Source organism: Blastocystis sp. subtype 4 (genome assembly GCF_000743755.1).
Source record: "Blastocystis sp. subtype 4 strain WR1 chromosome Unknown seqid_0056, whole genome shotgun sequence".
Taxonomy (NCBI): domain Eukaryota; class Bigyra; order Opalinata; family Blastocystidae; genus Blastocystis; species Blastocystis sp. subtype 4.
The window spans coordinates 1-14,142 of NW_014569491.1; the positions used below are offsets into that span (position 1 = coordinate 1).

The 14,142-nt window shown below is 42.7% G+C and overlaps 1 protein-coding gene across 1 annotated transcript; it reads right to left on the bottom strand.

The window, feature by feature from the left end:
• Positions 1-12,760: 12,760 nt before the first annotated feature.
• Positions 12,761-13,914, bottom strand: JH06_1135 (CK1 protein kinase; the record flags this gene model as incomplete). Its single annotated transcript, XM_014673137.1, has 3 exons — positions 12,761-12,826; positions 12,885-13,789; positions 13,821-13,914. The coding sequence occupies 3 exons, from the start codon at positions 13,912-13,914 to the stop codon at positions 12,761-12,763; spliced, it is 1,065 nt and encodes a 354-aa protein (XP_014528623.1).
• Positions 13,915-14,142: the final 228 nt, after the last annotated feature.

The following is a 14,142-nucleotide window of genomic DNA, read 5'->3' on the forward strand; positions in this document are numbered from 1 at the left end:
AAGATCATAACCTCCAGTATTTCGATACAACTTCAATGTCTCTTCCTGGATCTCGATACAAGAACCCTCAAACAGACCAGAGGTTCCTCCAATGAAACCGTACACTCTGCTTCGAGGATTCATCTGATGCAGGTAATCGAACACTCCAGCAACTACACTGTGGCCTCCCGAGCTTTGACGACCACAAAATACAACTCCGACATGAAGAGGCGTAGTTTTTGCCTCTCCTCTACAAATCACCGAATATACCTAATTTCGACTTTACAAGCTGACGAATGGGGTAGTGAATAGTGTTTGGAAAGTAATGACTTAATAAGGAGGTATCAGCATCTCGAAAAGTGACATTATCATACTTCCGTGTCTACAAAACACATGAAGCATCATTAACTACAACCAATCGACTTGGATCAGCGAGACAGATTGGATATTCAGGAAGATACATGATTCGTGATTTTGCTAGAGGACCGAGAGACTCTAAACTGCGTCCATGAATGTCAATATGAATGGTACCAGTCTGTGGAGACACGTAATTGGCCATCGAAATAATGAGATAAAGGCCGATGACGGCGTTTGACAACCACGAGAGCGGGCAATATATTAAGAATCTACGGTTCAACGACATGCAGTCATTGCCTCAAATCGTATCTGTGACTAAAAAAGGAAGTAGAATATAAGAGAGATCTTCAGTAGCATCAGTAAATGGTATTGACGATAAAACAACGAATGTGACAACATGTATCGTAATACGGTGTTTTAGAGTTCTCAGATAACTGAGATCCTAACTTGACCTCAGGATCCAGGCTTTTGTGGCATTTCGTTGTAATTCGCCGCACCTCTCTTTTTTCTTTTTAGCATACTTAATATACAATTTTGAAATGATTGTTCTTGTTTCCCATATTCACTTGTCCTTGTCATTATTTGTTAAGCGCGTCATGGACACCAACATCCAAGAAGTAAAGCATATGATTGACGTAGATATTACTTCTTAAAACAAGGTGCAGATGTTATACAATCCAATTGACGCAGTACAATCGCAAATTGCGGATCAATGGCTTCAGGAATGGCAAATGCAACCATCTTCATGGGATTTATGTCTTTCGCTTTGTATGGATAAGGAGAAGCGATACTATACGATATTTGCTATGAACTCAATGGTTGGGTAAGTTGAAAACTTTGCATTTTAAGTAGTTTTCTTCACCGATGGTTTTCTTCGGCAACAAATGAGCAAAAGGAGTCTATTCTCTCATCTCTTATTTATTTATCTACAGTTTATGCTGATGGTTTGGTTTCTCGGTAATGTTAACAGTAGATGAGAGTTTGTGCCGAATATTGGCAACTGCACTCTCTACTCTGACTCTCCTCTCGGTCGATCAAAGCGGGTTGTTTCAGTTTATTGTAAATACATTTGCAAAGCAAGTGGACTCAACGCTTCTTATTTATTATCTCATTCAAATGCCTCAAGAGTGTATAGACGATAGAGTATGTCGAATTAGGTGAATCATCATCAGTTCCCTTCCTTAGTACAGAATATTGAAATCAACAAACGTCGACTTTTGGAGTATTCTAATTATGCTTTCTCATGTATTGATACAATGATTGATAAAGCAGATCATGAGAAGGAGAAGGCAGATATTTTGAATCCGTTGCTTGTTGAAGCTGTCCATAGTTGGGGTTCAATTTGTTCTGCCTCTGTCTCCAACTATTCTAACATCATTCCGTTTCTCATTACTGTATTGATGCTCTTCCTTTCTTACGTAGCAATTGCTTAATCCTCTCACTTCTCTCGAAGCGGCTTCCTGTCTCGAACTGTTTCTTCCGCTTCTGGATACATCTGTTGTTTCATCCATTTCTGTGCAGGTGGCTTCGATAAATCCGGTCTCAGCACCAGAGGATGAATCCAATCTCTATCTTTTCATTGAGAGCAAAGTGACTTCCATTGCTACTGCGTTGATGAAGGTTGCAGGTAGTATCCTCTCCATTATTCAGGATGATGTATCGGCTTGGCATGTATTCTTCCTTGGTTAATATTATATAGCTTCTCCTCTTCTTGCTCCAACTCCCAGATCATCATGTTGTGTCGGTATGTCTTGACTTCCTTGAGGACTATGTTGCTGATATTTCTTTGCCTTCGGATGCATCTCATCCCCTTTTTCAATATCTCTCTCAAGTCTTGCTTCTCCTGTTGAATCATGCTAGTTTCCCTCTGTCGCTGTTGAGGTACCAGGTGATGGAATCACCCATCAATTGCAACCAAATAAGTATGCCACTCACTCACAACCCAACAGATCCATCACTCGCCCACAACCCAACAAATCCATCACTCGCCCACAACCCAACAAATTCGCTATTCGCACCTCACGATGATTCCTCCCTTCTCATGGCGGTGGAACTCCGAACGCAGTTGGTGGTATCACTAGCTTTAAGACTCTTACATAGACGGTATTTGTTCAGATATCAAGACTCTTGGATTTCGAAGATTCAATCTTCTTAGTTTGTGATCGTATGAACAATGCTGCTTCGGTTGAACAGTTTGAGGGTGCTTTAACTTTACTATGTCGATTATGCACCGATATGGAATACATAGAGAATGAAGAATTGTCCAGTGTAATGACGATCGATGAATATGATTAGTAGCTCTTAGTTCGGTCGCCGCAATTGCTCCAAGAACCTCTTCTAACCACCAGCCTATTGGAACTCTTCAGCCATCTAGCTAAGGCCATCTCAACTATACCTGATCTTTTTAGAACTCTTGTCTCTTCTATTATTCCCCTTCTTTCCTCTCCCCCACATTCACATCCTGCATCACAAGCATTGGTTTCCTTGTGTTCAGCAGGAGCCTCCTTGATATGTGAAGATCCATCCTTATTGAGTAAGAATCGATGAATAATAGAAAGTAGATGCATTCCTGGAGAGCTCATGGATACAAGAGCCTGAAATGGTAACAGAAGCTACCGCTTGTGTGCTGAAGTGCTTTTCGGAATCAGAACGTGTCAGATGGATGGAGGAACAGATCCATGCCTGTCTGCAAGCAGATTGCTCCTTATCTATACGGTATCCACGCCTAACAGCCCTCCTTTCCCAGTTCCCTTCGCTCTTCGCTGTATCGCCTCCTCTTAATCTTATCATCACCGACTGTCTTCCTTTCGTTCTTCAAACCACTGTAGCCTGTTCTTCCCTCGCAAATTCAGAGAGCATTAGTTGTATTTCATGGATTACCTGTGTCAAACGACTTGTTCGAATCCTCCTGTCGTCGGCTTCAGAGCACCTCCAACCTCTCCTCAACAAGACAGTCCTCTCAATAACCAGTGGATGTGATCATTCGTTTGCAGTTCTCCAGGAACTTGTTCTCTGCTGCAATCTTTATCACATGTGGATCTATCATCCCTATATCAGTTGTAGACAGTTCACTCCCATTCATGAGATTGTGCGGTATCTTTCACAGTCCGTTCTCCCCTCATGTGATAAAGAGAATGGGTTCTGCCAATCTGCCTCTATCTTATCAGGCTTTCTCCAGCTTCTCAAGTATGGAAGCCAAATCGTAAACTTTGTGGATGATCTTCCACTCGAATTACTGATTCAGTTGTGTGTATCTGCACTGTGCTCGTTTCAAAGGCAGCTGATTCGCGATGTGTCATCATTCCTGGAAATGATCATTGTCCTCAACACAGATGAGCGAGTAGTGGTTCTAGTTCAATCTTACTCAACTCCAATCATCCGTTCCTGTGTAGGTGTCGAATTAACCTCCCCTATCTAGTTCGTCTCACTAATGGAACATAGCTCCTCCCAATTAGTTTATGAAACCAATTCCACACCGTTATCCCTTTTGTATGTCTATTTCGAGTATCATCACGAGTCGCTTCTTCAAGTACTCGATTCTTTCTTTGAATCCATTCGACATATTCCTGAATTTGTAGAATCCTTAATGTGTTATTCCGTAGAGTTTAGTCCATTCAGAAGAATTGAGTGTGTACCAGTTCAATGCAGCAATCCTTAAGTTGTGTAACACAAGTAAGGTTTTATCTCCTTTATATGTTTGTGTAACAAGTTTTTCGTTCCACCAATCACAATCAAGGAAACAAATTCCCACATATTTGCAGTAGCAATCGTTAGTTGCCACCGTTGTTCCATCCTTTGTTGGACCCTCCCCTTCCTTTTGCATCGAGTGGAAGACATCGGCTTTATTTCGATCATTGTTAGCTGTTTCAAGGTGTGAAGTACTTTTTACTACTCTTGTGTTCTGTATACAAGTGGAAGATGCCTTTGGATAATGAATCTTCAGAATTTCGGAGTGGAGCTTTTTCTCCATACGACGATGATAATCCACTGGTCGTGATACCTAGTGATTTAAAAACCAATGTGAAAGATCTTGAGCCGAAGAGTGCATCTCCTTGCAATAGTGAGCCTTCGGTGTTGCGTGTCCCAGCTCCAGCAATCTCTGGAACAAAAATGAGTTCCATTCGAGAGGGGGTTATTCAGCGACAAAAACCTATAGCGCGTTACTCTCCTACATTAAATGTTACTATTGGTAATGTTTCCGTGTCTCTTGTAGGTGTCATTTTCATGGTTTCATGTAGCCTTGTGATCTATCTATGTTGCCTTCAGTTCGGATCGTCCAACATAATCCAGCGAATTCTGTCCAATCCAGGTCACAGTTGTTTGCGGGAATCACTTCTAGTTGTTGCCCAACCATAACGCAAGGGGGAATCTCGTCGGGCTCTTGTTCTGGAACGGAATCGAGGGCCCAGATGCCTTTTCTCTCGGCCCCCCTGTGTCCGGCCATTCAAGTTATTCAACCTGTGTTTATCTGTAATCAGCCACCTCCATCTCCCGATTTTCCCATTGAATCCCTTCCCGTTCCTCCAGTCGAAGATTCCAGGCCCCTTCCTACTACTCCATCTGTTCATTGTACTTGTACTAAAACTCATTGTCTAAAGCTGTATTGTGAATGTCTCAAAGCAGGCCAGCTGTGTTCCCTGCAATGTGGATGTGTGGACTGTCATAACAGAGAAAACTCCCCAGAGCGAGCGAAGGTTATGAAACGAGTGAAGCGAAAACGGCGAACCACAGGAAAAGTGGATGATTACCCATCGTGTGCGTGCCAGAAAAGTCTGTGTAACAAGCGTTACTGTTCTTGTTACCAGTCTGGCCATTACTGTTCTGAAAAATGTCAGTGTGTCGATTGTCATAATCGAAAACGTGATTATTGCCTGTAATCTTACTTGTGTTGTTTGTTCAAGGAATTGTAGTCTCACAGAAATGCACAATGGGTTGTTCTTGATTGTCAATGCAACAATTATAACAGCAGAAGAGGATGCCAAAGTCTCCCTAGATCGTTCTTGATTGTCAATTCATCACGTTGCAAACATTAGATCATAGTGTTAAAAATCATGGAAATCGTTCTGCTAGTTATGAAACAACTACGAATAGTCCGAACGGAGATGCATGTTCAGTGATATAGATTATTATAATTGTGTATCCATACACTTTTTTCTGTTTTCTTACTATGCTTCTCGAATTTCGAGTTCCCCTTCCCTATTGTGTCGAAGATCCCACAGTTGGCTACCTGTACATGGTGATGATGGCCAATCTGGAAGCTACAGGTGGTGGTGAAGGTGTCAAATGGATCACAAATGAGCCGTATGTTTTCATCATCCTCTTTTTCACAATAGATATGACAACACAGATGGTCATTTAGATTTAGGACTGAAGGGGTATGAAATTCCCAAGAATTGTGGCCAGTATACGCTGAAGCAGTATGAGATTATGATTCGTGTTGATAGATAGCTACATTGTTAATTCCAAGTTCCCTTCATGGTTTGCCAAGATCTTACCGAAAGGTCATTTTTTGTGTTGTTTGTGAGATCTAGAGTGCATGACATTGGTTGAAGAAGCTTGGTGTTCGTCAGAGTATCGTTTTGCTGTGATTAGTAATCAGTACTTGGACCGCAACAAGTTCCATATTGTATTGGAATCGAAGATTCTGAATGGCGATGACGGTACGTCAGAAAATGTATTCGGTCTTTCACCAGCCGATATGAAGTCTCGTCACGTGGAGTTCTACGACATGTGCGATGTGTACAAGAGTGAGAAGATTCCTGCATCCGAAGACTTGACCAAATTAACGCTACAGGAGATTCCAGAGATGCCTCTGACCTCCGGTTGGTATAAGACGTGGGATCGCAGCAAAATCTCTTGCCACTATTGGCTTTTGCATATCAACTTTGGTTACTTCGGTCTTCAGACCATTGGTGAGAACATGGTGTATAACCAGCAGTGTTATATGAACCGGTAACGCTGAATATCAATTCTTAGTGTAGTGTAGTGGAGCGCCAAATGGTAGCGACCATTGACAAGTGGAAGCACTTGACGATGGAAGATATCCGCAAGCTGGAGGAAGAGAACCGGAAGGAATTAGAAGAGAGAATCAAGTCTAAGGAGATTGCTATGGCGTATAGAATATTCATTGAATTGAAGAGTAGATTTACTGCAGGTGTGAAGTAATATGGGTTTGGATGAGTTGTTTGTTTTCATTCCTTTTTTGTCATGACCGAGTATTTGAAACCCGAAGACATGGACACGGTCCAGAAGATGAAGTACATGTCGATTGTGTCCAAAGTATGCAAGGAATTGGATACACATCTAGGGTTCAGTGAAAAGTCAGTTGCTGAGGTTTAAATTGATTCCTATATGCTAATAACTAGTTTTTGATAGCAACAGCCATGGAAGCCAAGTCTGCTGAGAACTTTCACAAGCAGTTGGTCCAGAATGAAATTACATTAGAAAACTTCTTTACCGACTCATTATATTCAACAATTCTGTATTTGTATCCCAAAAAGACAAAGTTGGAATCCGTAGTTTCTCAGAATGGTTCTGTAGGGATGGAGAAGACGGAAAGTGCTATGAGTGTTGGAGGAGAGGAGAAGCTATGGGGTCAAGAGAAGATGGAACGTAGTTCGTTGAAGGATGATTTGTCGGAGCGTCATTCTAGGAGCCATTCACATCACCGCTCTCAACGAGATTCTAGAGTTCGTTCACGTTCTCGTTCTCATCATCGAGCGTCTAGGAGCCGCTCACGTCACCACTCTCATTATGATTCCAGGAGCCGTTCGCATTCTCACTCCCATCGAGATTCCAGAAGTGTCCCTCATCACCACTCTTATCGAGATTCGCGAAGTCATTCTCCTGATGCTAAACAGCCTCTTGTTGTCGATCGGATTTACGATGGACGTGTCACTAGCATCATGGACTACGGCGTATTTGTGGAACTTCGCAATATCTCTCCTCGCAGAGAGGGCCTCGTTCACATCAGCAACATTGCCCGCAATCGTATTGGTCATCCACGAGATGTGCTTCATCGCGACCAGCAGGTCAAAGTCAAAGTCACCCAGATCTCTGGGAATCGAATCTCTCTCAACATGAAAGATGTCGATCAGGAAACAGGAGAAGAAATCACCTCCTCTCCCATCCCTCCACCTCCATCACGCGCTCCCTTGCCAAATGTGCGACGAAAGCGGATGTCCTCCTGGGAACGATTCGAATACAATCAGCTCCTAAGTAGTGGTGTTCTCACACCGGAAGAGCAGAAACGTTTTGCTGATCAATATGAGAATGTGGACCTGGAAGAGGAGATTCAACCTGAAGAGACTGTTGATGTGGTGGTGAATGAGAAGGAAGCTCCATTCCTGGCCAATGTGGAGATTCGAGATGAGCCTGAGAAGAACGAGAAGGTGGCAATTATCAAGAACCCAGAAGGGTCCATGAACAGGGCGGCTCTGGCTAGTTCAGTAATGATGCAAGAAAGAAAGGCCCTCCGAGCCCGACAACAGCGAGAAGGACAGACTAATTTGCCTAGTGGAGCCCTCACATCGTTCGACGATCCGATGCCTGAAGGTGGAGTTCATCTCCTCGCATCGGAAGTGCGTGCTATGAGTGATTCAAGGTCCTCTGCTCAGCCTACCATTTCCTCACGACCTCGATTGCCTTCTGGCAATCGCAAAACCCTCTCCATTACAGAACAACGCAAGTCCTTGCCAGTATACGAGCGTCGCGAGCAGCTTCTTCAGGCCATTCGGGATAATACCGTTCTTGTTGTCCAAGGAGAGACTGGCTCTGGGAAAACCACACAAATGACACAATATATTGTGGAAGCTGGACTAAATGGAGGAAAGATCGTCGGTTGCACCCAACCTCGTCGTGTAGCTGCCATTTCTGTGGCAACTCGTGTAGCTGAGGAGTATGGATGTCGAGTCGGTGAGGAGGTTGGTTTCAGCGTACGTTTCAATGATCGTACTAGCAATCGAACTATCATCAAGTATATGACAGATGGAATGTTGATGAGAGAGTATCTGTTAGATGGAATGTTGTCAAAGTATTCCATTCTGATTCTGGATGAAGCCCACGAACGAACTCTCTACACAGATGTTCTATTCGCCCTTCTGAAAGAATTGATCAAGAAACGACGTGATTTGAAGTTGATTATCACTTCAGCTACGCTCGACGTCATGAAGTTCAGTCAATATTACAGTTGGAAAGCGTTACATCTTTCACTTGTAGACAATTGTCCCATTCTGAATATCAAAGGTCGCACGTTCCCAGTGACAACATACTATCTCTCAGAACCAGAGTCCAATTATGTCGAATCCTCGTTACAAACAGTCTGGGATATTAATCGAGAAGAGCCTCCTGGAGATATTCTCGTGTTCCTTACTGGTCAAGAAGAGATTGAGTATGTGTGTGAAGTAGGATAATGGAATCGAGTTGAAGTGTAGGCACTTGAAGAGAGACAGAAACGAGTGACAGACGACAGTGTTCCTCCGATGTTGATTTGTCCAGTGTTTGGTGCGCAGACAAATGATCAACAACAACTCATCTTCCAACCCACGCCTCCAGGATATCGAAAAGTGGTGGTTGCTACCAATATAGCTGAAGCTTCTCTCACTATCGATGGCATTTACTATGTGGTTGACAGTGGATTCTGTAAACAGTCTGTGTATAACCCGAAAACAGGAATGGATTCACTTATCATTGTACCAATATCGCAAGACTCTGCCAAGCAGCGAAAGGGTCGTGCAGGACGAACTGGTCCTGGCAAATGTTATCGACTGTATACTAAGAGGCAAAAGAAGACTGAAATGTTGCCCCACACAATTCCTGAGATTCAGAGGTCAAATTTGGATAACGTTGTGTTGATGCTCAAAGCTATGCAGATTAACGACATTCTGCATTTCGACTTCCTAGATCCTCCCACCCAACAAGCTATTGTAAAGGCAATGGAACGACTCTACACACTCGACTGTCTCGATGACGATGGTCTGTTGACGCCTCTTGGGTCCCAGATGGCTGTGTTCCCTCTCTCTCCCCAGTTATCAAAGGCTCTCATCACATCTGTGGAACTAGGTTGTAGTGGAGACACTCTAACTGTGGTGAGCATGTTGTCTGAAGAGAATTTATTCCTTCGTCCCAAGGATAAGCAGGCACAAGCAGATCAGAAACATGCCATGTTGTTTGCATCAGAAGGAGATCAAATAACCTATCTTACCATCTACAATAATTGGCAGAAGAATGGGAAATCCAAGAAATGGTGCGATGATCGTTTCCTTCAAGAGCGTGCTTTGCGGCGAGCAGAGGATGTCCGAAGTCAGCTCCAGCGTATGATGACCCAATTCAAAATGCCTATTTTGTATAGCAATCATGATTATAAGGCAGTTCAAAAGAGTATTGTTAGTGGTTATTTCACCAATGTGGCGAAGCGAGATACTGATGGTTATAAGTGTCTGTTGGATGGAACAATTGTGTAGGGAATGTTGGGTATATGGCATGTAGTCATCTTCATCCATCTTCCAGTCTGAAGGGCCGAGAACCTGAATGGGTATGTTATTCGATGATTCGAATGACATCTCGAGAGTATATGATGAATGTGATGTGTATGAGTTAGAAGGAATGTAAGATGTAGCAATTGATCCCAAATGGCTAGTGGAACTGGCACCCAAGTTCTACAAGAAGGCAGACGGCAAAACAATCACAAAGAATAAGAAGCAAGAGAAGCTACAACCAGTTTTCAATTATCGTATGCCAGATGATTCTTGGAGAATGAGTCGGAGAAAGGGTTGGTTTTAGAATGTTTGTTGGGAACAATCTTGAATCCACTGCATACTATACAAAACACACTTGAGATTGGTATCTCTCACACACTTCACATGTCCTGCAATGATTGGTAAAGGCACTTGACAACCAGGATCTGACATCATAAACATCGTTCCGATCCATTTTATGATAAAAACACTTCACATATTCACTAACTTGAGTTGGTCGAAGTTCAAGCAAAAGCAACCAATACTCATTCACTGTATCTACCACCTTCTTTCGGTGTGTCTCTGAGAGTCGACCTGCATACACACAAGCATCCAATCCATAGAGCACTTCCTGATCGATCAGCTGACTGGCTCGAACTGGACATTTCTCAATCACCACCATCAGGAACTGGAGCAGAGAAACAGCTTGTTCAACTCGAACGCCATCATTCAACCCTCCTTCTGCAAACAACAGAATCTTATGGACATATGGAACAAGGAATTCTGGAGGGCTCATCCGAAATAGAGTAACTAAGCAATGAAGATGTCTATGAATGATGTCATTTACGTATCCTCACGTAGCATATTCATAGAGTGTGAGAACAGAGAGCTGGCTAACAATATTCTGGATCATATGCTCCAAATGCCGACTCCCGCAAGGTTCATCTGAATCCAACAGAATGGCGGAGCATTCGGATTGGAGGATCCCATACGTCGCTTCGATTCCCGTGGTGAATTTGACAAAAGATGCGACATGAAGAATACAATCTGTAAGAGGATCATAGATGGTTAGCAAGGATAATCGTGGGGATTTCTGGAGAATGCACTGAAGTGCTGAACATGTCCGTAAGAAATAGTCCTGATCTTCGACATGACAGTTGGCGATTTGGAGAAGTTTGGTCAACCACTCCACAACAGTGACAGCCGAGCGAGATTCTGCACTCAGATTCCATGTCGTTGCACAGTAGAGACAGTACTCACAAGCATCCTGATACAGAGTGGCTTCTGAACAGAAGGAACTGAGATAGTGAGAAGTATCCTGATGAACTTTCAGTGAGTTGATTCGCTGAAGCAGCCACTCCACAGAGACATGCATTTCGTGAGGAGAGTAGGGAAGAGGAGGAAGAGAAGCGTGAATGATTTGAAAAACAAAGAGAACTGAATTGGTTACTACAGTGGTGAGAAATAAAAGAGAGATACATTTGGGAGTCAGCCATTTCCCTTCCTGGAGAGATAGAAGATGGGTTGCTGTTTGAGTACAGAGAAGAAGGGGCTGAGATAACGATCGATGATGCAGAGTGGAAAGGATGTGGAGGAGTTGAGTGAGAAGCGATTGAAGTGTCTCACTTGGATGAGGGAACTCCTGGATTCCTAGTTCGATTCCACCCTCCACATAGGCGACAAAGAGCCAACAACACTTCACCGCGGTTGACGATGATTCCTACATCTCATCTCCTCTTTATCTATTACATTCTTTACTATATCTATGATCGAAGGGAACATTGCACCCGATTTCCCAATCTGATACATCAAATCACAAAGATGATCTTCAATAGATGTGAAAGACCCATGTGTGGAGTTCAAAGACTCTTCCTGCATCAATGCTAGCAATTCATGAAGGTGCTGAATCACCTCCTCCATACACTCTCGTACCTGTCCTAATACACACTAGGATTCAAAACTATGGATATTCCTACTCCTTCAAGAATATGGAGATGGTAATGAATCTGTTGATCATAGTGTAAGGATTCTCTGGGTGTCTCTATGCACACCTTCAGACACTCCTTGAAATGATGAACCGGAAACGTGAAACTCTTTAACCAGGCAGAAACGGAAGGACGAGACATTTGTCGGTTCTCTTCAACAGATCGCATACAATCAATCCAATCAACTCCTTTCCTTTTGTCCAATTGTTCAATCAACTGAAACAGACATATCCACACTTCTTCATGATCATCCAGAATGATCGTAGAGTAGATGCAGCTGTTCAAGAAATTATAGAACAAATTCATTTCCTGGGAATCCATATGCAGTTCTGTACATATTAACAAGGCCAAACACTTCGTCCTCCATTGCAGCCAACAAGTATTATCCTGAATTAGGATCCGCATAACATCTCGGGTTTCTTGATTACAGTTTGGATGACTTTTAACAAAACGAAGACAATTGACGAGAAGTTGTTGAATCTCATGTCTCTTTTCACTTTGAGACAACTCTTTGAATCTCAAACAACTTGTTTGAATGCTATCTACGTTGATGGCAGTTAACACCACCTCCTGAACGATATCGTGCATTGAAATTCTCTGTCTATAATCAATATCATCCAGTTCTTCAATTAGAGGAGACATGGCAACAAACACAAAACAACTATTCGTCAAAAGATCACAATTATGGTTTCACAAGCATATTCTTCGTACGGAATTCTGAGTTTGCAGATTCGGATCGTACTGGATCGAGAGACTCTGATTGCTGTATCCGCTGTTGTTCTATGGTACTTTGAATATTTTCTTTATCATCTGAAACCATTTCTACGGGTTCAAGAGTCGTTTTCTGGGGATCCCATTCCTGTAGAGCAATGCCGTTCAAAATGTTACCATCAGCATCATTACGACTCCCCAAAGTATCTTTTTCATTCCTATTCTGTTCATTCCTTGGAGAAAGGGATGTTGGTTCTTGGGTTTTGCGACTCTTTAGTGATGGTACTGCACTATGACTTGAATTGGTGCTGGAATTGATTCCCAATATCCGGTTGACTTCTAAACATCAATCATTCCTCCTATTTGTACCTAATTTCGTCATTGCTTCAGCATATACACGTGGAGCTGGTTGTAAAAAGCAAGGAAGCAGTTTTCCATCGCTGGTTTGACAAAACTTGGGAATCACGGAAATGTCTCGCGGGATTCCTCTTACCATCCAGTCAAACATGCCGTCATTCACAAATCCCTTCGACTCCATCAGACTGCTGAAAAGTCCACGCAAGTACGCATAATCAGGAGTTTCATCAAAACGCAGTCCACGACAATACACTAGATAATCCTGAAATTCCACAGGAAGCCCAGTACATAGCTCTGGAATCGTTACTGCTAACTTGTATTCTAGAATTCGATTGTATTTCTCTTTCTTATTTTCTGCACGCAGTCCTTGCCACGGAAGTTTTCCGAGAAGGAAATAGATCAATACATAGCCTAGAGACTCCAGATCATCTCGACGACTCTGCTCAATCCCAAGATGATTGGCTATGGATGCATACCGAGGAGTACCTGTGAGATTTTTGTTCTCACGATAGCTACAAATCAATTGAAAGAAGAAAATGGACGGAATATGAGTATTGGAGTTTGGAAAACGATACCGTTTGCACAGTCCGAGGTCAATAAGATAGATAACATTTGCCATTTTATCCATTCCAATGACAAAGTTGTCAGGTTTGATATCGCGATGGAGGAACGATTGAGAATGCATATATTCCAGTCGTAGAAGCATTTCCTGAGCCAACATACAAACAGTTTTCAGTGAAAACTTGCCTAATTGGTAACGGAGCAATTCTTCCAGACTGGGGCCCAGAAGATCCATAACCATTACATTGTATGTATCTTCTGTCCCAAAATAGTATATCCGAGGCACAGCAACTCCTTCACGAAGATAATAATAGGCTTTTGCCTCATACGCTAGCTGAGGGTTTCTGGATATGGCAGATTCCATTTTAATAGCCACATTCGTTTCTATATGTCATCTCCACATCCATCAGTGTACTGGATGTAATATCGGTTCCATAATATATTTCACCGAATGCCCCCCGGCCTATTCGTTTCCCAAGACGATACTTGTGTCCAACCGTGAAATCCATTTCTTGGTCAAAAAGGGTGGTTATTGGAGCACTGGAAACACGAATTCGCTTGTTAACAGAATTCCAATGACTTAACTGAGATTGTTTAGAATACGACGAATCTGTTTATATTCATCAGAAATAACCGATTTTTGTCGTTGCTTTGGATATTTCCTATAGACATGACGTGATGGATTGGTAGTTCCTTGTCGCTTCAAGCAACGATGGGACTATTGCTCAGTAGTGAAT